General features: G+C 42.7%; 1 protein-coding gene across 1 annotated transcript in view; it reads right to left on the reverse strand.

Moving 5' to 3' along the window:
• The window catches only part of SLC35F1 (solute carrier family 35 member F1), a 352,447-nt gene that overhangs the window by 27,478 nt on the left and 299,756 nt on the right, over positions 1–25,213 (reverse strand). The window contains exons 4-7 of the mRNA XM_074368432.1: positions 19,126–19,285; positions 12,596–12,752; positions 10,599–10,651; positions 2,563–2,717 (exon numbers count right to left, since the gene is read on the reverse strand). Of these exons, the coding sequence (XP_074224533.1) occupies positions 2,563–2,717; positions 10,599–10,651; positions 12,596–12,752; positions 19,126–19,285 (525 nt within the window). The remainder of the gene's footprint in view (positions 1–2,562; positions 2,718–10,598; positions 10,652–12,595; positions 12,753–19,125; positions 19,286–25,213) is intronic.

The following is a 25,213-nucleotide window of genomic DNA, read 5'->3' on the forward strand; positions in this document are numbered from 1 at the left end:
TAAAAAGGCAACAAGAACAAACCTTGTGGGGATGAAAATGTTCTGTATGCTAACTGTGTCAGTGTTAATATCCTGATATTGTATTACAGTTTCCCAAGATGTTACCAATGAGGGAAACAAGGTAAAGGGTAAATGAGAACTCTCTGTATTATTTCTTAAAGCTGCATGTGAATCTATAATTATCTTGAAAGTTTCATTAAAAAAAAAAGACAACAGCAATCCATTTTAACTACAGAAAACGTCTATTGTGTTGAACCAGTTTTGCCTTAAGGAAATGGATCTGTTAAACGGTAACGAAACAAACGTGTATAGTGAAAAACATTGCTTTAAAAATTAAAAAACACCTATTACACCTCCAAATTGGTGAATACAGGAATTTAATTTTCAGATAACACAGGTTCCCTTTTGACAGCATGACAAGAGGTTACAACTGATTTTCCTCTTTGGCAAAGTTACTTATCCTAAGTTAGTAGTAACATACAAATGACGAGAGGAGAAGATACATTTTGGAGAAGTGGAATTTACCTCGTTCACCAGCTTCCTCAGTTCCTGGTGCTTGTTTATGCAGAGTCCAGGTCTAACCAGAAGTCGGTGGAAGTATGAGGAGCGACAGACTCAACAGGAACTAGCTCTGTTCAGGTACCCCTTTCAGGTATTTTCAAATTCAGAAAACATCAGCCTTATAGGAGCACAGTACCCCAGGCCCATTCAGGGGCTCAGGGGTGTGGCCCAGGAATCTGCATTTTCAGCAAGTGTCCCTGGTGAAAGCAGCCTGTCAGGAACACAGCTACGAGGGATGCTGAGAGCCAAACTGTATCTGGACTGCCCCAAAAGTGACTGCAGTCCTTAATCAAAACAATGGGTTTCAGTCATCTTTCCTGAAGGACGATTAAAGGGATTCATCTAGTTCAGGAGCTTATAAAGACAACTCCAGGAGTGGGAGCTGAAAACTGAACTCACGCTGAGGAATGGACTATAGGTGGGTGCTTAGCTGCAGAGGAGGGAAGAGAAAGAGCGGCCACTGGGCTGCACTGATGAGAGCACGGTTGCATAGTTCCCAGGGCTCTGGAAAATAACTGGGTGTGTTTGGAGGGAGATTCAGAGGGAAAGTGGTGCTCTCAGCACTGTGGTGAGAAGCAGTGGGGGCAACGTGCTGTGATGTTACTTTTTACCCTCATGAGGACCAGGGTGCACTCAGGAAACAGAAATTGTACCATCTAGACAAAACAAGTTATGAACAATGTATAAATGCTGTCCAGTCATAGACTGTTTCCTTAAGCTGTCATTTTTGCCACCACACTGGAAAGAAAGCTCCATGGAAAACAGGCACTCAGCACTTCACCCCTGCCTGCTGCCATGGCCACTCTCTCCACCTCTTGTCTTTCAGATCGGCTTCTGGTCTTCCCAGCTGCCAACTTGCTTGGGACCTCTTTTCCACTCATGTCTGCTCTTCTTGGTCTATTTCTTGGCCATGATTTTGGCTTAGCACAGTCAATATTTCTGCTTTAGCTGCTTTGCCTCTGGTTACCTCAAGAACATACTGTCTCCAGCTCAGCACTTCTCTGGGAACCTCAAAGCTCAGTCTGACCTGAGTGAAGACGTCCTGCCCACCACAGTGCCCTATCAGCTGGCCACACCTGTGTGCTGGTGACGTTAACTGCAATACCACTGGTGAAGCACTTGGTTAGGAGACCTGTCCTAGCTTGGTCTCATCTGTTTGGATTTCTCCTACTTATCTTTTTTCACACAGTTTATAGTCCCCACTGACCTTTATCTTATAGGACTAGTTAAGAAATGGCAAGCAGGTCTCTTCTCACATACCAACTCTACTCAATTGTTAATGAATCGGTGAGTGTAGGGTTTAAAAGACAGCGTCTGATAGCACACCTCTGTGGGCCATAACCCATCAGTCATGCCTGCCTTGGGTGACGATGCGGGCAGAGTCTCACGTTTGAAGAGACTGCCATCTTTGGACTGAATAGTTTCTTCTTTTCTTTGGGGCTGATATGTCAACTGCAAATGCTTCATAGTATCTTTGCATTCCTTTACCCAAACCCCAACCTTTTGGTAAAGAAACTATTTTGAACGCATTAGCATCTTCCATTCATATTTACTATGAAAATATATGCAAAACAGAAACTGCAGGAACTGTGTCTTTTCTCCAGTGAGGATATACTTTCTGGTGCCTTTGGCAGAATCCATCTGGCAGTGATAGTCTGAGAGCTGTACAAATCTTCCTAGCTTTAGGCTGGAGGAAAAGCAGCTCCTGTGGTGAATGGTGTCAGAAAAACTGTCCCCCACTGTTTGAAAGCCCTTTCCTCTATGGCTGCTTCTTATCTTTCACTAGTAAACATATGTAGTTACTAGTCCCTTAAGACAAAATGTTGCCTCTGGCTTACAGCTGGAACGTGATACCCAGATCCAGGGGTGAGCACATCCCGGTGCCCTCCTTCCCTACGCAAAATCGCAAACTCAGGGCAATTCCACAGCACGGAATTTGCACCTACATGTGCTCCTTCCTACAAAGCATCATCTTCAGAAAGGAGCACTGACTCAGCTTACCTTGTAGTGGAAGAGAAACAACCCGCAGAACAAGCTGTACAGGTCTGCCGTGAGCAGGGAGAGGTTGACTGAAGTGGCGCTGGTTTTCTTTATGACCACCGGCATGAAGCTGTAGAGGCCAAACATGCAGGCACTAAAGCCCACGTAGAGCAGTCCTGGGGGAGAGGAGAGAGAGGTGACTCATAGCCTCCGCTGGGGGCTCTGTGAATCCATATGGGGTGAAAGACGCGAAATGGTGCCTCCCCCCCACTTATCTCTCACACAGGAGTTATTCTTTCATCTATTAACTGATATTTCTTATTGGGAAATACATCGTTAAAACATAAAAAGAAAAAGTGAAAATTTGCATGTGGAAAAAGAATGCTAGGCTTCTCACACATATCTGATGTTTTGCTTCTTCTGGGAGGGAGCACCTCTTAGGGGTTACCGCCAGATCATAGGGTCAAGGCTTCTGAATTCTACTCCAGTTGTGCTGTAATTAACTCCTAGTACCCACGTTTTTAAAACTTTTTTCATTTCTTTTTTATTTGCAACATAAGAAAAAAACTGCTTGGTACCACGGATTGCTCACAATGATGCATAATTACATAGTCCTTAAAATGGGAGGACTTGTGGACTAAGTCAGGGTACTGAATTGGAGTCCTAACTGTGTGCCCTTGCGTAGGTCACTTCATCACTTTGAACACAAGATGATCTGTCATTTTCTTCCAGATCTGTGACTCCTGCTCAGCCCTACTCCCAACAGAGTCTTATTCCACCATCACTTTTCCTAACATGGGCTCTTACATGTAGCCTCTGCTCTTTTATGAATAAATAGGTAGATGCTTTGTAGACCATCAACAAATTAAATTTTGCAAAACAGATGAAAAAGAAAAAAGTGCCCTTAAAGTGCTCTACGATCAGTCTCTCATCCTCTGAAATTCTCTCTCTCTAATTGTAACTAGATGCATAATTGTTAATATTCATTCCATAAGTGCATTATTTTGTTGGGTCCCAAACAGAAGTTCATGGTAAACTCTAGGGTTTGGTTTATCATTTCCTAGATGTTGATACAACACAAATGTAGAAAAATAATGCTCGTTTCTCTACCTTGAAAGAATAAGACATAGAATAAGAATAAATATGAAACTCAGAGGATTTTTGGACATTTTAATACCATAAAATATCCAACCTTTCTAGAGGAATCTTTGATTACATGTGCCTGTTTAGGTTGTGGAGAGATGGCACCCTCTAAATCCTGTGAACTTTGGAAGATGTGGTAGGTACTGGACACCCAGTCCCTTTGACTATGAAGATCAGTGATCCCTCCAAAGAGAAATCTGGTTTTCCCAGGTGAAAACTATTAAAGGGCATGAATCATTCTATATGTGTCTAATCTCACATTTAAGGAAAGCCATGTCAAGTCTATAACAATTTTATTTTGAACATTAAGTGAGCAAACTCAGTACAACAGCCCCCTCTAGTGTGGTGGAAATGCTCTACGGGAAAACTGGAACAACCACTTTCCTAGCTGGGTAAAGCACACAAGTCCTCTAGAGATGCTCTGCCACAGTGACATCAGACCGCTCTGAGTCTCCATCAGAAGTTCTAATTCCCTAAAAATGGTCAATCTTCCTGTACTTGAGTTTCATGCTACTTATAATTCATTTTCCTTTTAACCAAGTTACTGAAAATGCAATATTACATAACCTATGATTAATATGTGAAAAGACATAAAAATGAATTCAGTATTCTTTTAAGGAATCTGGGATTAACAGACTTGGGGCAAGACATATCCTTAAATCAGTCCACCAAAAAGAATCAAACTTGATCAGGACATAGTCTAGGCACCAAAATCTTTTTTGTTTGTTTGTTTTTAGGCATCATTGATTTAGATTATACATGACTGGGCTGGGAAGTGCCAGGATCCAGCCATTCCATCGCCATCCCCAGCACACTGTGGAATCTCACATGTGAGAGCTGATGTTTTATACTCACTCAATTATTCACCCATGTATTTGCTGAGTACCTGCTGTGCTCTAGGGACCCTGCTACGGGCCAGCCATGCAATGGAGAACAGGAGAGAGGAGACACTCGGAGCTGGCATTAATGCTGTGAAGGAGGAAAGGGCTCCTTATGGGGAATGGCAGGGGCTTGCTTTACGAGGGGTGACTGGGTAAGGCTTCTTTGTGGAGGGGCATTCACCTTGAAGGCTTTGGGGCTAAAAGGAGTTTGCCAGGGGAGAAGCCAGGGGAGGAAGAGTTTAGGCAGGGAGACCTACAAATGAAAAGACCTCGAGGAGGTTGGAAAATTAGGGAGAGGATGGATTATGCAGGCCCTAGAGGTCTTTTTGTTAAAAATAATTTTTAAAAACTTTTTTAAAGTTGTTTTTTTTTTAAATTTATTTTTTCTTTTTTGGGGGGAGGTAATTAGGTTTATTTATTTATTAAATTTTTCATGGAGCTCAATCCCCAGGACCTTGTGCATGCTAAGCAGGCCCTCTAACACTGAGCTATACTGGCCCCATCCTGGCCTTGGAGGTCTTAGAAAGAAATCAGTATCTTATTCCAGCAACGGGAAGCCATTGAAGAGTTTGTAGCAGGTGGCTAAGGTCTGTTCTACATTTCTGAAAGATGACTTCAGCTACTGTGTGGAGAAAGGACTGACGGGAAAAAGTGGGGGAGAAGGCCAGGCAAGAGATGCTGGTGGCTTTGCTCAGAATGGCAGGGGAGTTGAAGGGAAGTGGCTGGTCTGTGAAGACCCAACATGCCCTGGTGGAAGACTGGATGGAGGCAGTGAAAACAGGGACAGCATGAAAGACAGCTACGGGTTCACGTGGGTTCTGGCTAATTTAAAAACTGGGTGAATTATGACACCATTACGGAGAGAACTGAGCATTAGGATCAGATTTTCAGGGGAAATTAAAAGCTCCATTTTTGAACACATTACATTTTAGATGTTTATGCAGCATCCAACAGGACTTGTCCAGTAGGGAGTGAGTATACAATCGGCAGGCTCGGAGCAGAGGTGTGATTTTACAAGCACAATTGGTGAGCCAAGGACTGTAGGAAAACAGGTACAGAGCCGAGTTCCCCTCTACTCATCAGGCTACCGGAGGATGTTCCAGGCTTGGCCATTTAAAACCTGTTCCTAAAAACTGCAGAAATGAAATTCAGGGGGGTGAAGGTGGAATATATAGACCATCACAGTGAATCGCTTAGCTGCATCAACCAATGTTTCTGTGCGTGAATATCCCATTTGGTGAGCAAAGCACAGTCAGCCAACTGAACACATGATTAAGAGGAGGGGGAGGCGGTATTGCTGCAATTTGCTGATCTGCTGCTCTTCCGGGGACCTTAGCTAGTTAACAGATGTTAGCGATGCATCTGAAGGCCCAACCTGCTGTCCGTGCGGGGTTTTCAAACACTCGATCAACATGAGCAAACAAACCGAATTGCTTTTTGACCGACAACCACATAATGGCTGCGATAACTACGTTTGTAGACAAAGTCTACGTATAACCATTTCTTATTTGACACACTTTTTCTCTCACTAAAGATAGAATTTGGTAGCTCTTGTCCTCATGCACTAAAGAGATTTTTAGCTAAAGAAACTGGAAAGAACACTAGCAGCTGATGCTAATAGAGCACTTTATATGCATGAATTAATCTCCACAACAGTATCACATCATTGCTATTGTTATCCTCTTTATACATGAGAGGAAACAGGCCTATAGGGTGTACTGGTCAAAAAAGCCACGTCCATACCAGGTTCAGTATGGAGCACAAGTTACAAAGGTCGTTGGGATGGGTGATGGGGAAACTGGGATGGTAAGGCAACCCAGACATTAGCAACAGCGGTAAATTATTCGCACCCTGCAGCCAGAGAGATCCAGGGAAGAGGCCACGTCAGCAGAGTCAGAAGTTAGGGAGGCCCAGAGGAGGTATAATCACAGAGGACACCGCCCATTTCTAGAGACCTGACCTGAAACAGGGAGACACACCCTGGTTTCCTTCTTCCTCCCACCATCCAAGCTCCTTCTTCCCACTCCCATTGGCCAAACCTCCCCGGAAGCCAGTTAACAAGGCCGCCTGGGAAGCATAGTTTGCTTGAGTCACTGAGTCTGCATGCAGAGCAGAGTAAGGGTAAGAAATGGATTGCCGAGTAAACAGGCAAAAGAGGAGCATATAGAGGTCCAGTAACTTGCCTCCAGGTCACTCAGGCTGCCTGACTTTAAATTCTGAGTGCCTACCACTAGTCTATGTTGTTTGATAATTATAAAAAGAAATAGGGCATGGATGGAGCATCCCATTTGACTGTTATAAGTGTCACGTTTTATACATGACATATACACAGTATACCACATGCCTATGACACGTCATATGCTATGTGATATACATGTTCATGCATGATAGGCATGGTATGTACTTGTATATATACACACATATGATATATACACGTATACAGTGTCTGTTTTGCTGCATAGATTTTATCTCATCACTTTCTTTGGGATCCCACTGGTGTTCTGTCTTTCACTTTCCTTTGACTAGATTTTTAAAACATTATTTTTGAGTCTTAAAAATAAAGGCTTGGTAAGATGGTTTCTCAGGACACATGCATTAGGTGAAGTCTGTAAAAGGCACCAGACTGGTGAGCTTGCTCAGATGGTGCAAATCAGTCCCACCACAGGCAGCAGTGAGTCCAGTGAAGTGGCCTTGGATCCCCAGGACTGTGGTTCAACATCAGTAAAAAGAAAGGCTATATTCTGACTCACAGACATAGAAAACAAACTTATGGTTGCCAAAGGGGAAAGAATGGGGCAAGGGAGAAATTAGGAGTTTGGGATTCACAGATACAAACTACTATATATAAAACAGATAAACAACAAGGACCTACTGTATGGCACAGGGAATCTTTTTGTGTGTGTGTGTGTGTGTGTGTGTGCAGTCAACTAATACTTATTAAGCATCTTCTATATTCCAGCACCAAAAACACATTTATGACCTTACGGAATTCAAACATCCATCCTTCAATATAGGTAATAGTATCTTTTATGTAACAGATGAGAAAACTAAGAATCAGACTGACAAGAATTTGCTTAACACCATAAGCAGCACAGGAAATCATTTTCAATACCTTGTAAAAAATCACAATGGAAAAGAATATGAAAAAGAATCTATATATAATTGAATCATCACTTTGCTGCACACCAGAATCTAACACATCATTGTAAACCAGCTATACTTCAATTAAAAAAATAATAAAACAGCCAGTGAGAAGCAAAAAAAAAAAAAAAAAAAAAAAAAGGAGCAGGGAGGGACCTGTATTCTTAATGATTTTTAAGACCCGTGGTCCTGACTTTGCATCTTCAGGGAAAGGTCAAATCTCATGTTTTGGCCGCCAGGAAAAAGCCAAAAAGCATCATCCATGACAAGGAAAGTGAAACCCCAGTGCACCAGGAACCAGTGCTGGCTGACCCGCCGCACACTTTTCCTTCCTCTGACCCTAGACTTTCACATCAACTAACACTTCTTCACATGTCCTTTAACACAACATGGCAAATGGGGTAAAGGAAATGCTTAAGCTATTTGATTTCTGACTGTGACTCTGACACGCCTGCTCCATAGGGGAATGGAGCTCCATTAGGTCCTATCTTTCACTTGACTTTCATGATTACATAAGCAGATCCAGTCCTTCTGTTCGGCAAAGTAAAACAAAGAAATAAAAACAAACAGCAACAATAACTATTATCTGTCTCTTTTAATTATTCTTTGTATCTTGCAATTGGCCAATGCTATAAGAAAATAACAGAATCTGTTAAAAAAAATGCTTTGCAAGTTCAAAAAATATAAAACACATTTATTATCCTACTTAGTCTGTAGGAAAAAAATCTTTTTACTTGGACAAAACGGCAACCATATGAGCTGCCAAGAGACTGCATGATGGGGATTACTGATGTGGAGAGAGGGAAGGGACAGAAACGCATTGACAGATGGTGGGAGATAAAGATAGTCTTGGATTTTGGTCTCCTAACTAAGGTGTCGTGAGCTCTCCACTGGGACACAGTGATCAGCTGGGCACTCTTGGGTGACTTCCCGTGGAGCATGGGGATGCTTGGAGAGGAGGCTGATCCCTTGATGTCTCCTTGCCTCTCGGGTCCATGAGTTGCAGTAGATGGTTTCCCAGGAAGAAAGCACCACGCCAAGCCTGAGCTTCCTGCCTCTGTCTCCATTGCTTCCCTATTGTCTCTATCTTTGTCAGATGAGAGAGGGCAGGACAGGCCATCTCCTTTGCTTGTCATTCATTCATTCACTCATTTAATAAATATTTATTCACTGAGTTTATGTGCCTAGAACCAAGCGAAGCAATAGAACATCGTGGTAGGTCAGGATGAGGTATGAGGATAAAGGTGGCTCTGGTGTAAAAAAAACTCAACCCTTATCCATGCTTCAGAAAGAAAAGGGTGAATATTTGGTTCCTTTTCCGGATCCTTTTAGCCTCATTTCCAATCAGGAATTAAACGAATGACTCTATGATGTGCTGTTTTATACTGCCCTTCATCCCCTTGGGCTACGGGGGATTGACATTTCAATGACAAAGCGAGAGTTCAGAGTAAAACTACCTTTTCATGACATGTTTAACTAACACTGCGTTATAACAGAACCTCAGTGGACACGCACATGACATCCACATAATTAGAGGACAAATTATTTTTTATTAGTGCCATTACCAATAACATAAAATTAATTTATACGCACGGACCACAGCATGTAAAGTGTTACCAAGCATGGGTAACATCCTGACTCAGAGTCATAAAGGCAGCGACAGCTGTAACCCGCAGCTGGTTTCCTTCCCAGATGCCCTCCTCGCCTCTCAGCATCCCCTGCTCTCTACTGATTTTCATTTAATTGTAATATTCTACGGCGAAACTTGAGAGAAATTAAATGGCAGGACTCTGACAGACAAAAGGCTGGTCAGCTCCTGAAGTCACTAGAGATAACCCCAGGGGGAGTCGTGCTTAATTCCGCAGCTCCCAGTGTGCCTTCAGAGGGAATTCTATCAGCAGCAAGTCGACCTTGGCTGTTTCAGGACCAGGGGTAGGTAAAGTGGTGCAGGGAGGATTACGTCCCTGTTGTCCTTGTTCGGAGAAGTGGAATTTGGCTGAAGCTGTCAATTCTATGAGTGCTCGTAGAAGCTGGAGATGACTCAAGGAGCCAGCTTCAGAGTGGGGTGTATTTTCACCCCTCATCTGCACTCACCAGGCACACATTTTCCAGGCACCCCCAGAAGCCAAGCTCTATGCTCATCGCTGGAAACTCAGCATCTTGGTTTAGACACGGAGGGGACGCCTTCGGGGCTTAGGATATTCCGTGTCGGTCCCTTCCAGGGCCTACTGTGTGATCAGTATTGCTAGGGCATCACCTCAGATCTTAAATCCTTGTCCTAAATTTTTTTTTAGAGAAAAGTGACTTTTGAAACAGGTGGCATCTGAGATGCCCTGGATGACGATTAAGTAGCTCACAGTGTGTCTGGTATTTTCCACCAAGTCCGTTTGGAGATCAGTTAACTGTTTCTCTTGTGCAAACTGCTCTCTTCTGAAAAGGTTTTTATGAGCTCAGAATGCTCATGACATTGTTTTCTTTTGTGCCTTTTTGGTAAGTTCAGATTTTTTTTCCTTTACTGAAGTGCCACTTTTTAATGATCACATCAGTTCTGTGTTTCTTGGTTAGACCAAATCGCTGTCATTTATGTCCCACCACTGCCTGAAGGCATTTTTTTCTCTCCAGTTGGTCTTTAACCTAATAACATACTTCTGTGTCTACACTAATGGCTTTGGGATGATGATAATGGGCAGAGGCTCGATTAAGAAACATTATGCACCATACTGTTCAGTCTTCTAGTGGGCAAGAACCCCTGAAGTGGCAAGGGGGTCTCACTTTTGTCCCCAGTAGTCTAAATCCCTCCCCTGTTCATGCTTCACCGCCACCCTCATCATTCTCCAAACATTTTTTCTCAGGTTTACTGAAAACAGCATCTTAGGTGAGACAACCCCTTACCTATCTGCCAATCCCAGGGCACCTTTAACAGCTCCTTGTGCTCCATTATAGCTCTGTGAATTGAAAGAAAGCAGGCCTGATGAGCAAGATTATAATGCATCCTACTTCTTGTTTTTTTTTTCTCTTACCAGATTTATACAAATCATGAAGCAATCAATTGCATTTCAAAAATAATTTGGGATTATGCAAAGACAAGTCTAATCAGGCAGCCTAGCCTGAGGTTTACCCCTGCAGGTCTGGTTGGGCATGGGCAGCAGGGGTGAGAGCGAGCCGGCGGGCATGGTGGAGCACAGACCTTCCACAGTCCTGCCCCCGCCTCTCCCTGCTTCCCATAGGCCTCTACCCTTTGCTTCTTGCTTAGATGCTTTCTAAAAAGAGTGAGGTTTGGCAAATCTCCACGCTTGCAGGTTTAATCCATTTTCTGATTGCGCACTCTCCAGGGCAATGGTTCTCCAACTTAAATGTACAAAAAAGCCCCCTGCAGAGTGTGTTAAAACAGTGTCCTGGGTCCCCTCCCTCGAGATTCTGATTCCGGAGATCTGGAGGAGGGGGGGCCCAGGGATGTGGGTTTCTGGCAGGTTCTCATGTGCTGCCAGGGCTGCCCCTCAGAGAACTACACTCTGAGGAAGAACCACTGTTCTGGAAGAGGACCAGGAGGGGAGGGGAGACGGCTCCACCAGTGTCACTTTGGTTTCAGTGTGCCCTCAACGCGTCCCATTTGCCAAACACACCCCTGTGCCACTTCCACTGTTTTGGCAGCATTGTCTCTGAAGCCCATCAGCTCTAATGGACTCTAACTGAAACAAATGAGTGCTAAGTCTCCGAATGTATCTTTTGGATTAAAGAATAATAATCTATAAAATGAGCCATCCGTCTCCAAAATGCTGGTTATGAATAGCTGAACTAGGCAATTTCTTTTCCTCTCACAAAGCTGAAGCACCAAATTTAGGAACTTTAAAATGCCATCATGCTTTCAAAATGAACCAAAAATAAATCTTTCTTAGAGAGTCTTCCCATCTCCACGCCTTGTCTGCTGTGGAGCTTTTCCGCTGTATCTCAGGATCCTGAAGTTTTGGAGGATTCCTAGAAACAGCCTATTTGCAAAACATGTTTAAAGTGATGCCAAAGTATCTTCCATAAATAATTTCAGACACTGACCAATACAGTTACAAAGTACTTGCTTTGGAGAAAGTGATTTGGTGAAATCAGAGTTACTTGTCTTGCAGAGAGGGATTTGGTGAAATGAGACAGGAGGTAATACTGTCATTCTTGATCTCTAATGTGAAACTAAAGTGCATGGTCTTTATTGATGGGAAATTATGCTTTGTTTGACACTTAGTCTCACAACAATTTCCGAGGCCCTAGTCAGTGATGACTTACATGCAGCAATGCCAGAATTATTGCAAAATTGGTGTTTCTGACTTTTTGATACTTAGTGAACGCCTGTGTTAAGTCTTCACCCATTTAAGGAAAATGGAAATACTAAATTTCTAAGAGATGAATTTGAAATATGGTTCACTCATATTTGTAAATCCATGGGCAATAAAAGAAAAAATTTATAAAAGGGCAAATTTAAACTTTAAGCTTTCCAATGGTGGTTACTAGTGAAACTAGTCTACTGGTTGTCACTAGTAAACAGAATGTCCCTTTTTGGAAGTGTATCAAACTATGGTATTTATACTTAATTTTTCTACTTCTCTAAGCAAAACCTCATTGGCTGGTTTGGGAGAATAAATGTATTTCTAAGGCTTTATCTTATTCTAAGGCTTTATCTTCAAAATCCATTAAATAAATTTATTAAAAAATTGTTTGGTTTGGAAGAAATTTACTAGCAAAGATACTGAGTTTTCAGATTTCATGAGACAGGTTTCCAGCTTTGATTTTTACAAAGTGAACAACTATACCCCAAACATGTAAGGAAAAAAAAAAAAAAAACACGTAAGGACAAGCCCTAGCAGCATTTATTACGGCCTGGATTTCTTGTTATTTTTACTCACAACTGGATTCCACTGAAAAATGCCCCGAAGAGTCCAATCATCCCCAGGAATTCCACTCGGCTCAGGGTTCGGATGATGTATTCTTCCCAGACGTTAGAGATGCCGTAGAGCGTGGCTCCTCCCAAGACCAGAAGGTCCCCTACCAGCTTATTTTCCCCTAGGAACCGAAAAAGCAGAGGAAACTTCAATAAAATTTTCCTAAGAATTTGGCACCAGCAAAATTAGCTTCCTATGCCTATTCTATTCTGACATTTTTATAGAATTTCTGTAATTTGCCAACTGAGATTCAGTAAAGTCTGAGATTCAGTAAAGTCCAGATATGCTGTGACTTAAAAAGGTTGCCCATGTCTACCCAACCAGAACTCTTCCCTAGGTAGGAGAGGCACCCGCTTCTTCTAGACTGCCCTCTGCAAAGCCCCAGTCTTCTGTCCAAGCGACAGGGATTACGGTTTGAATTTTTCAACTCCTCTAAAGTAAGTAACATAAGAGTGAAACATATATGCAATTCATTATCACATTTAATATTTTTTTCTTTCATAAAAAATATCTATTTGTTCTAAATTCAGTTTGGGTCAGTTTTGGTTTATGTCCAATCTCTCATAAATTCTGTACCTGGCTATTTCCTACAATTAGGCAAATTCTCTCCACTCCAGGAAGCATGAGACAGGGAAGGAGAGAGGAAGTCAGCAGCCGGTGGCCTCATGGGGTTCGGGCCCTTGTGCAGTCTGTGCACCTGTGCACGGGAGCTCAGCACACAGGCGGCTCCGGGGTAGGAGACGTGCAGGAGAGAAGGGTGTTCTCTCCAGCGTGATTCTAAGGGAGAGACGCCCCTCAGAGTAGCCTTGGGTTCCCAGAGTAGCGGGAACAATCTAAAACTGTAGAGTCGGATTCTCACTGCACAGTTAGGAGCCCTGAGCAGTCTTGAGGAAGAGGCTTCACATAAAAGAACCTGGGCTGGGAATGGGGAAAGAGCTCATCACTCGTGCCTCTGTGGTCACCTCTGGAGATTATATTAACTGCAAATGGTGTCACTTTTTCTAAGGCAACTTCCCACTCTTGGTAAGGGTCAGTGAGAGACCACGAAAGGCAGGAGAGCTTGCTGGGGTCACCCTCAAGAGGATGGAGCTGAGAATCTAGACCTGCGAGGGCTGGGAGCCCTCCTTGAGTTCACGGGGGCAGATGACCCAAGAATGTGATGAGGCTCCTATGAGAAACCAGACCTCCTCCTGGGAAGTCCCTGGGTCCAACTTCTGGGGAAGTTAAGAGCTGTAAGAGCAACTTGATTAATCTTTTTTATGTGTCAACTAGAAAATCACGACTAAACTTTAAATTTTAAGTAGTTCATTTGAGGAATAACCCGTAAAATAAAAAGCATCTATTACTAAGATGATAAAATTATAATGAACAAGATTCAGTCCCTTTTCATTCAAGAGCCATTTCAGAATCTTGTGATGATACTGTGACAGTGGGGCCATTATTACAAATATCAATTATTGTTGTATTAGTGATGTGTGGAAGTCCTGCTTGATGGAATTCTTTGTTAATGAAATTAATTTTACATGAATGGATTCAGGAACGCTAATTATAATGGAATATTTTAATAGAAATTAGGGAAACATCAGTCTATCTTTTAAAAGTCCACACTACTTCAATGAATAGTCTCACCAATCTTTCTCAAACTCCACATCTGTACCATCACGGCCTATTTGGTTGACTGGCCTTTGACTACATGAAATCTACTCCCCAGTAGATCTACTTCACCAGTGCAGTGAAGATTATCGCTAATAATAATACAGTATTGTGTAACTGCAAGTTCAGAAGTACCTCCTAAGTAATCAGTGACTAGAAAGATTAAATATTATTTATTAAAATTTCAGTAGTAAGTGTATTTATCAGTTTTTAAATCATTTAAAAATGGATACACATACATACAGCATGTATGAAATTTTAGATGATTAAATATAATTGAATTAACCAGGACATGACTTTATCCAACCATATTATATAACAAAGTGTTTGATGTGAAATAAATAGAAGAAAGTACTAGGGTTAATATTTTGTATCTACAATCTGTACCTAGTTAACCAGAAATTACAACATATCACTCCACATTTCATGCACTATTAATGGAATACATTCCTGACATGGTGGAACCAGTTTCTGAGCAATGTTCATGGGGAAAATTATATCCAGCAGATCTGTCATTTACGTATGGATGAAACCACAATGAGTGATAATGTTTTGCAAATTTGGGGTAAATGGACACATCTGAAACTATAAGAAGTCCATTCAACCCAGTGCCTTCTTTCTCTCCTCTGAATTTCACACCACGGTAGCTGTGCACGGCCCCCACTGCATTCTGCCCCGTGGCTGTTACCTGTTAGTATGCGTGTTTTCCCCTCCACCCCTGTGTTCTTACCCAGCAGGCCTGAGGGGCTTAGACGTGACTCACTTGGCTTTACATTCTGTGTGGTCCCTAGCACGGGTCCTGGCACGATATAAACTCTCAGTAAATGTTTAAGTGAGTTGAGCTGACAGAAAAGTTCTTAGTCTACCCCCATGGTAAAGATTTTGAGTGGCGATTGAATCTTTCATTTCAGGTAGACATGGGTTCTAATCACATATCTGTCACTTACGTTAGTTGTTGAACATTATGTAAGCTACAGTCTTTCTGATTTCAGTTTTCTTATTTAAAAATGAGGTTATGGTGAGGAAAGCTAAAATAATATCCGTAAGATTTAAAAACACAAAATAATGTAAAGTGCTTAGCACATCACCTGGCACTTACTAAGTGTTCACTAAATGTTGGTTAAAAGGTGTGAATCAGTCATTCCCTTTAAATCACCACCTGTCTGGGTTGGCCATTTCTCATTTTGGATTACTTCTTGGTTCTAATCAATGCAGTCATAATTGCTTTGCAAGAACTGGCTTTCCTTATTAGATTTTTTATTAAGTACTAGAAACATCATATTTGGAGGAATATTTGTGTCTGCGTGGTCATAGGAGGAGAAGAGGGCAGATTATTTAAAACCACTACTTGCCACTATTTCAAGAATAAGTGGTGAATTATAGTAGTCTAGAGTGTTGAAAGATTATTAATGCAATTTATGAAAATGAACCCATCTCATTCACTATTTTGAGTTTTAAATGTGACCAATTGCTTTGTTTCACTGACTCTCTTCGTTTTAGCACAGGAAGTCCTGCATTTGAGGAAACTCTCCATTCTAGGCAATCTGGGACAGTCATTCATCCGAAGTTACTACAATAAAACAATAGTATATTTCTTGTAAGGGTCACAATTATGGAAAAAATAAGTATTAGTGGTACAGCAGAAAGATCTCACATCTCGGCCACACCTTTTAGGACTGGTGTGCCCTGCACAAGTTTCTTATCTTTCCTGAGCCTTGGTTTCTTCAGCTGCAAAAAAGAGAATAAAAATACTTTCTTTGCATAATTAGGAGGATTAACTGAGATAATGCATGGGAAAGCGCCTGGCACCAATAAAATTGTCACTTTTACTTGATTATGTTTAATTATCTAGCTCCTTGAAAATATTTCCTCTTCTTTGAAATAAATATAGAATTATGTCTACACTAAGAAAAAATGTCATTATGGTTATCTAACGTCTTTGGTAAATGAACTATAAGATGCAATAAATGCATTATAGTAGAAAGAAGATATTTTGAAGAGCAAGAAATACATTTTATGAAATATGATCCTATATATTTAGGATCTACTTTAATTGAGTTTTACCTTGATCCTATTATTTTCTAACCTTCCCTTTTACATCCATCAGTTTTCCGAGGAAAGCAGAAATGTCATGGGGAAATCTCGCTGGCCTAAGTCATTTTTACACCGTCCAACATCTGTCTTATTCTCAGGAGCCACTTTTATTGCATGTCTTTCCCTCTGTGCATCAGTAAAGGCAGAGCTGGTCTTTCAGAGGAGGCCATTATGTGGAGGAAGGTGGCAGAGAGAAAATGTACACCTTAGGTCCACCGATTTTCACTGACAAACTTGGAAAAGACATCTCCTTTCAGGTGAGCTCAGAGGCATGGGACTACCTCTAGAGCATGATCAGCTTTCCTATGACAAGCACAGAGTTGGAACCTAAGTGTTGTTTGCATCCGTCCCACTTTGTAGACCACTCCACGGACCCCAAGGCAGAGTCTCCACGGCTGATATCACTGTGTTTGAGGACGGAATTCTCAAAATTCCAAGTTAACGTGAACCACAGATTAAACAATATAAAAAGGACCAAGTCAGTTCATTCTCTTTTCCTGTGAAAAGCTCCTGATACGGTGATGACAATTTATACCGAGTTAAATGCCTGGTTGAAGTCCCAGTGAGTGCCTGAAGGACTTTAGAAAAGTTCTGTCTCTGGTTAATTAATGCAACTGAACCAGTTCTACGGTAAGGGTGGTAACAAATGGAACATTTTTGATAATGATGCACACAAGGATTATACTGTCCTCAAAACCAGTGTGTTATTTTCTTTTTTCAGAGCATTTTATACGATAACTTAAATTGCTGCCTAATTTAGCATTTTGATAGATGTAAAGCATGTGCAATCATTTTGTAAAATGAGCCCTTGGATCCTAACTTCGGGTTGCCCTCAGAACATCATGCCGTAGACTTGGGTACCATTACTAAAGCATGGATGGTACTCAACAATGACAAAATTTAGTTCTGTTAACTCTGGCACTTTAAAAGTCACAACAAGAATGATGCTGTGGGCCTTAAAACAGATTCACAGGAACAGATCAAACATCACTCCAGCATGTTTCCGCTACCGTGTTGTTTTTAAAAACGACCCCTTCTGAAAGACTGTCAAATGCTCTTATTTCCTTTTTTTAAAAATATTACTAGTACTGCTTTCCTAACGCTTCATTTGAAATCAAGAAAACATTTTTTATAGGATTAGTGAATACAACCTAATGAAATCAGTTCAAGTTAGTTTAACATTCTGGGTGTAAATGTTTAGATTTATCATGACAATTACCTTCTTTGACGATGAATGCAAAATGATGGCCAGTGTGAATGGCGAGGGTTCAGCAAAGCAAAATTTTCATAAGTAAGAGCACATGCTGCTTAGTTTGTGCTTACATAGTTCAAGTAAAGCTGAGAAAGTGTAAAGAAATTGTGACTTTATAACAACTGGCCACATTGTATCAGACAAAAATACTGTCTGATTGGTCCAAAGAGATGGTCAATATCTGGATCATGATGAGCATAGAGCGTAAAACTAGCCTTTTCACGTGACATCCATCAATATCCCATGGAACCACTGTCCCAGAGAGCAGGACTTGGGAAAAGCTGGTGTATGTATTTCAGTCCATCTGTTGAGGTGAGACTGATTACGCTGTGTAGGCAGCATTTGCTGAGGGCAGAGGCTGTTCCTCTTTTGCTCTGTGTTGTGTCTTCAGCTCCCAGCAGCATGGGAGAGAGAGGGAAGCCTGCCCACAAGGTCAGGAGCCTTGGATTCTAGCCCCGTTCGCTCAGCTCTCTGACCTTGAGCAACTCACTAGACTTCTTGCGTCTTGTGTGTCAAATACAAAGGAGCTGAACGAGATCCCTTTCAGCCATAAAGCTCTCTGATGCAACTTAAAAACATAAATGACATTCATTTCAGGTCCTTCCTATGACCTAGTCTCATAAAGAGAAATGCCCCAATTTTAATTTTTTATCTCTACTTCCCTAGAAGGAAGGCAATTCCAAAACTATAAAAGACTGGGTACTTTCTGTCCTGTTCCTGATGCTAACAAAGAACATCATTTTTTTCTGCCCCCTGAAACCTTCTGGAGCTCAAGGATTTTAGGTACATTTTAAAGAATTACAATGCTTTAAAATGTTTTCCAGAGTGGTCCTCTGGAAACCATTCTAGATCTGTGCTCCCAAAATGATTTGATGAGTACAACTTGATGTTTGACCTTAGGTCTATAAGGTAATTACCTGTAATGGCTACCCCAAATCCTGCCCCGAAACAAATAAATCAACGAAACACCATGCATGAGGAGACTGAACTTAGCTCTCCCTCATAATTATATCGAGTATTCCTAATCTAGTCTTCAAAGTTTAAATATCCACTCTTAGGCTTATATACCTACCCTTACCAGTAGTTTGAAAGCTCAGTCTTTGGCTTCGGAGAGAAAGAGTCAGAGGGCAGGTTGGGGCAGGTCCTTGTGGTTCAAGAGTGGACCGACCCCTGATACCATCTCTCAGCAGCTGGCCTGGGGCCAACACATCCTTCAAGTGGGTCCCGACTCTCAGCTTTAAACACAGTCTGAATGTCTCTGAATTCTTGTAGAAAGGGCATAAAAGCTGTATTTTACTTCCTTCATTCACTCAAGAAAAATGTATTAAGCACCTCCTAGGTGCTGCTCGCTGTTCAAAGTGTGGGAGCAAACGCGACTAAGACACAGACATTAGGAAGACCAGGTTCCTTTTTTCCACCCAATCATGAACATTCCATGCCTTGCCTTGGTTTCCCCCACAGAGGCAAGTAACCTGGTGAACATACAGAGACTCACCTGCTCCCTGTTGCCTTCCCACAAGCACATCCGCTCCTGCCATGCAGCCCATTCCCAGGATGCAGACGACGATGCCGATGAAATGTACAGCCTTGTACCGGATCAGCAGGAAGAACCAGGAGAGCAAAATCACAACCGGGATCACAAAGCAGTCCAGGAGCTACGGGGAGGGAGGGAGGTTATCAACAACAGGAATTTCAGAGGGAAGCTTTCCAAGCTTTCCAAGAAACACACCTTGGCTCTGTAGAAAGGGAATTTCCCATGAACCTGTGTTTTTGGGTAGACCCAGAACTTATGCAATTAAAACAGACTCTGAAACAAATGCACATTGACCTTACTTAAACATCCCCAAGAAGAGAGGAGAAGGCAAAAAAAAAGTAAGTCAGGCTGGTGGTGAAGATTCTTCTGCCTTTATGGTGTCAGGGCAGCTCAGCCTCCGTCTTCCTAAGCACCCTGGCTGACTCCATGGGAACATATACTGGGGTGAATATATTGAGCCATTTAGATGGTCCCAGAACTTTGGGGGTATATCTGGGAATGGGAGGTGAGGAGGCAGAGAATTTAGACAAAAGCTGAACTTCATTTCTCCCAGAAAACTTTCTCCCCACTACCAACAAAAGTTTCTTTAATCTCTCTTTGAAAGTTCACTCTTAAAAAAATCTGCTCTAATTATAAGTACAAATATTAATCTCAAAAATTTACAAATACTTTGAAATACTGTTGTCAAAAAAGAGTGAAAAAAAGGGAGAGAGAAACAAGGATGAACAGAGTAAAGAAAAAAATCTTTGATTTCATTTCTTGTACATTTTCACAAACATTTTGCATCTAAGAGATGGTGGAGAGCTTGCTCCGGTCATGCAGTGAGGTAATGTGAAGACTTCTGTTTCAGGAGCCAGAAGACCTGAATCCAGATGCTAGATCCTTACTTAGAACAGTGTGACCTTAGGCAAACCACACACTCAGGAAGCCTCAATTTCTTGGTAGTATAATGAAGATAATAACTCCTACTGACTTTTAACAGTGATCATTGTGAAGTTCGAGGATAATATGTGTGAAAGCGTTTTGTAAATTATGAGATCCTCAGTGTCAGTCTATTACCCTGCTTCCAAACACATGCTCTAGACTCTACAGAGCTGATTGTCTCTATCACACCCTGGTAATATACAGTGACCTTTGGACACTCCATCAGAGGCAGGGTCTCCACTAGACAAAGTGACAGCCCTCAGGACTTCAGACTCCATGTACCAAATGAGAACCTGATGATGTTGTCCCACTGCCCAGTACAGCTCCTCTGCTGGAATCTTAAACAAGTGGCCCTGCCGCCCAGTAGCCACATACAGGGCAGTTGAGTCCTAACCTTCCTTCACTCTTACTGTCTACATCCAATTGACTGCCAAATTCTTCCAGTTACACCTGCTAAACATCTCTCAAACCTACTCATGCCACTTCCACCACCTAGACTGAGCTAGCATCCTCTCCTACCTGGAACAAGCCCTTTCTTCTTGCCTCAGGCTCTTCATTCATGCATCCCTCTCCTTCTGGAATGCTCCATCCAATTCTTGAACATCTTGCCTCTTTTTCTTCAGACCTGTACTTATATACTGCCTCCTCAAGAAAGCTTCTCGGGTCCCTAGGCTAGGTCAGGTCCTATTCGATGATTTCCTTGCATCCTATACCTCTCCTGTATAGTGTCAATTATAGTAATCCTTAATTAATATGGAATTATTGGCATAAAGTCTGGCTTCCCCTCTTGTCTGGAGGTCCCCGAGAGCAGGACTATATTCCCGGTACCCAGAGCCCTGTGGGCTCATGAGAAATATCCAATAATAGTTATTGAACAAATACAAGAATTTTTAATATTCAGTATCATCAAAACAGAGTCTCCAAGATTCACTAAAGGCTGAAAGCCTGGAAGCAGTTTCAGAAGATGGACCTTCACCCCTCTGCAACCCCATAAGATTATGGGAGTAAAATCTCTGAGGGGGGAATAAGGCAGGAAGGGGGCAGGGCACAGCCACTCAAGGAATGCCACAGCAATTAACATCAAAATGGAAGATTCAACCCCCAGTAGACCTTGAGGCTCAAGATGATGAGAGATTTAACTTCTAGCAGAACTTGAGCTTCATTATACTCCCATTGTAATATATTAACATGGTGAATAACATGCCCACAGGCACCATGGCAGTCCCAAGGCTAGCCACAAAAGGTCAAAGGGTGGGAAATGGCCAACTTCCTGGGAATCCCAGCCCCTTCCCCTTAGACTGGTCCTCCTACTTATTAGCATATGAAGCCACCAAGCCCATAAAAACCAGCAACACGGCACCTCACAGCTGCCCCCTTCTCTCTCCCTCTTCCAGACAAGACAGCATTCTGTCTATGGAATGTATACCTACTTTTAATCTGAGCACCCAGCCCCCACACCTTGTGGCCTTTCCCTTGCCTGTCAATGTATGTCTCTGAATAAATCTACCTTCACTCAAAAAAAAAAAAAAAAAAAAGATTCACTAAAGGCTGAAATATGTTTGTATATTTGCAAAGCATCCCTGACCCTCAGAATGGCTTTTTAGTACTGTAAATAGCACTTAGAAGCCCCTCTATCCCAAAAGCTTTTTGTGACCTGGGCAGACCCTCATGCTTCTCTGTGCCTCGTTCTCGTTTACAAAATGGAACAAGCAATCAGAATACTCAGCTGTCCCCAAGGGGACTGTGAAATGATAATGCTGAGTAACACCCTGATGGGCTCGGGGCTGAGCCCAGAGGTCACAGTGCTCCTGCAGGGACTATGTACAGGGGTGACGCTTGGTAGGACTGCATTACAGCACACGGTCACTCACTGCACAGTTAATTAGCAAGTTAACGATCCTACTTGATGCGGTAAAATGCTCTAAGGCAGGTTTCACAATTGGTCTCAAACACCATTTAAGTATATTAGGAAATTTGAGTTTGCCAGTGAAAACTCTTCACTGGGCACAAAACAGTTGGTGTTTTGTTTTAAAAATTAGGAGTAATTGAATTAACAGTTAAAAGATTTAGCCACATGCTCCACAATTGGGATTTCGTTATCTGGCTGGAAGCCCTCGGTCAGTGACGCTGAAGGCTTCCATGCCCGAATTACTGAAGGCAAACCAGGCCATAATCCAATCTCTGAGGATGCTGAAGTGAGCTTTTTTGGTTTTCAGTGGCATTGGAAACCCCAAAGCACTTGAGTCCTGGGATCTGTTCCATTAATGGGTTGAGCTGAAAAATCCGTATTTGTGAGTGCCAGTTGGACCTAGGGGTAGGAAGGACTTTCAGAAAGAAGGGGAAAGAAGGATACAATACAAGCCAGGGTTTCTGGGACATTTCAGCTGGGCAGCTGAGTGCCCAGCATACAGTAGGGAATCAATAATGGCTGACTAAGTGAACTGAAGAATGGCCAGGCACATGGTACCACTGACTGTCAGAAGGGACATTAGAGAGAATCCAGCTGCTAGTGGCATTTGGGGTGGGACAGTTCCTCATTTTGCAGGACTGCGCCATGCTCTCGGCAGGGCATTTAGCACCACTGGGTCCTGACCACTAGAAATAATTGCTCCTACACCTTTACAAGTGCCCCTCAGGGCAGTATCTCCCCAGTTTAGAATCACTGAGAGCCCTTTATTTAAAAACTGAGGATTCAGATGTTTCAAGAGGTGAAGCAATGTGCTCAAGGTCACTCAAGCTGTTGGTATCAGTAGCAATCTTGTCTTTTTTTTTTTTTTTTTTTTTTTGGTGGGGGAACCAAATTTTAGTGAAGGTCAATGACAGGAGTTGCTACAGGTGAAGGTCTCACCACAGCATCGGTAACTACAGACCAAAAAACGGTTTGGGAGTTGCTGTTAGTAAACAGGCTATTATTTTTTAGTGATTTTTGGCCCTGGCTTTTCCCCTGTGGTCATATAGCATAAAACATACTGACAAAATAATTTTCCAATAGTTTTCTAGTCGCTTAACTCCTTAGCAACGTGGTTGTTCGAGTAATAAAAGAGAGCAGCATTATAATAGATGACCACCCACAACCGTGAGACCGTGAACTCTGAAAAAGAACAAAAAACCCTTCTGATTCTGCCATGAACCTTTTTCATAGATTTACCTTTCTCTGTATATATTTCTATACCCCAAAGGAAATTATAAAATATCAAGACTGAAAAATAAATGAGTATTATTTCATAATCATCTTCTGCTCTGAAAAATCTCAAAGAACATGAAGAACTTTGGAAAGAAAAGTGTTCATTATTCCTTAGATTTACAGAACATCTTTTCCCCCTAAAGATTTAAGCTAACTTACTCTTCTGACATGGAGTAGGTTAATCCCCCTGTGATACCAGCCAATGGGGTCTACAATCCCAAGTTATTTAATTTTATTGATGGAGGCAATGAGGCATACCATGCTCGAAGGCTGGGGCAAATTCTCTGAAGTCATTGTGATAACACCAGGGTTATTATTTGAACTTGGTAGTATTAAATAACATTTATAGTAGGTTTTGTTCAGTTTATAAATTAAAGTTTACAAAATACTTAAGCTGTTTTTACTTAATCTTCATAACAGCCCTTTAAGGGAGTTATGACTATACCCTTTTTATAGAGAAGGAAACTGAGGGTCCAAGAGTAAAGCAAGTTAGTGTCTGAGTTGGGGCTAAAACAGTCCCTGGACTCCTAGATCAGAGTTCAAGTGCAGCTTCTGGAAGTTGTTTAAATAATTTTTTAAACATCTGTGTTGACGTTGCTTTTAGAACAATATTAGACAGTCAATATCAAATAATAGTAAAGCTTTTAGTTATATATTGGAGAATTGCAGCCTCATTTAAATTCTGCGGGCGCGCTCTCTCTCTGGCTTCTGCCAATCTCTTACCTTTGGATCTTTCTCTTAACTTTTTAATCCCGCTAGGTTATGCTCTCTCTTATCCCCTCCCTCACCTTCTCTTCCTGCTAATACCCATTCAAGACTCTCTTTCCCTTCTGTGTTGTCTCCATTTGCCACCACTCCCCAGACCACCTCAATCTGGCTTCAGCCACCCAGCATCTGAATGTGTGCTCCCTCATAAGCCCCACCCCTCCCCTAACTTGGTCACTACACCCTCCTGGAAGTGGACAGTCTGGGGGAGTTGACACATTTTTGTGTATCAGTGAAATCTACTTTCGTGGACTGCCAAGCCTCCTTAGACTTGGTGGATCTCCCCAGTTGTATCCTGGTTTTGCAGAATGCTAAGTTTTTGGTTCATCTGAGTTAACAACTCTAAGTCTGGGATGCTGGGAAAGGCGCAGGTTCTGGAGCAGCTGCATGCTGAGAAACCCCACCAGGGGCTGGGGCCTTCGGGGGCCAAACGCTGGGACACCTGGCCTCCCAGGGGTGAGACAGGCTGGCTAGGGGAAGCAGAGAGAGGACGTCGGCTGGGTGAGCGGTGCCCCTGCCCAGGGCGGTGCTGGCTTCAGTGGCCCCCTCGGAGGATCTAGATGGAAATTCCCACCGCCCACAGAGGCCCGGCCATCTCCGTTTCCGGCCCAGCCCCTTCCAGCTATGCCCCAGATTGCTCCCTCACAGCGTGAAGTGCAGCGCCGCCTCCCCGCCCAGCTCGGGGCACCCAGTGCCCAGGCAGCCCGGAGCTGGCGCCAACGGCGCCTGAGCGCTCACCCTCCCCAAGCCCCCCCACCTGCAGCCTGTTGCTGCGCCCCAGCCCCGCCCTGCCGCACCAACCTCCTGGGGAGGTGGAGGCGTACTTATTTTGGTGCTTATTCTCGAGGAACTTCTATTATAAACTGTGCGCTTTGATGTTAATAGACTGGCTCTGCGCGCTGACAGCAGCCTGTGGCCCACCAGGCACACTTGGCCCAGGTCAGCGGTTTGTTTCTTTGTCCTGTGAGCCCCCGCAGTGCAGGGACGATTTTACCCACCTTATCGAAGAGCCTGGCTGTGCCCACAGAAAGTGGTCTCGCAACAAAAATTGAATAAACAAGTGAATGGAGTATCCCTTTACATAATTATGAGTTTCCTGAGAAAAGAGAAGGGTCTCGTTCACCTGTGCGTTCCTCCACCGGCTCCCTCAGAACCTGGGATTTAGTACATGCCCAG

This window comes from Camelus bactrianus, chromosome 8, assembly GCF_048773025.1.
Source record: "Camelus bactrianus isolate YW-2024 breed Bactrian camel chromosome 8, ASM4877302v1, whole genome shotgun sequence".
NCBI classification, from domain to species: domain Eukaryota; kingdom Metazoa; phylum Chordata; class Mammalia; order Artiodactyla; family Camelidae; genus Camelus; species Camelus bactrianus.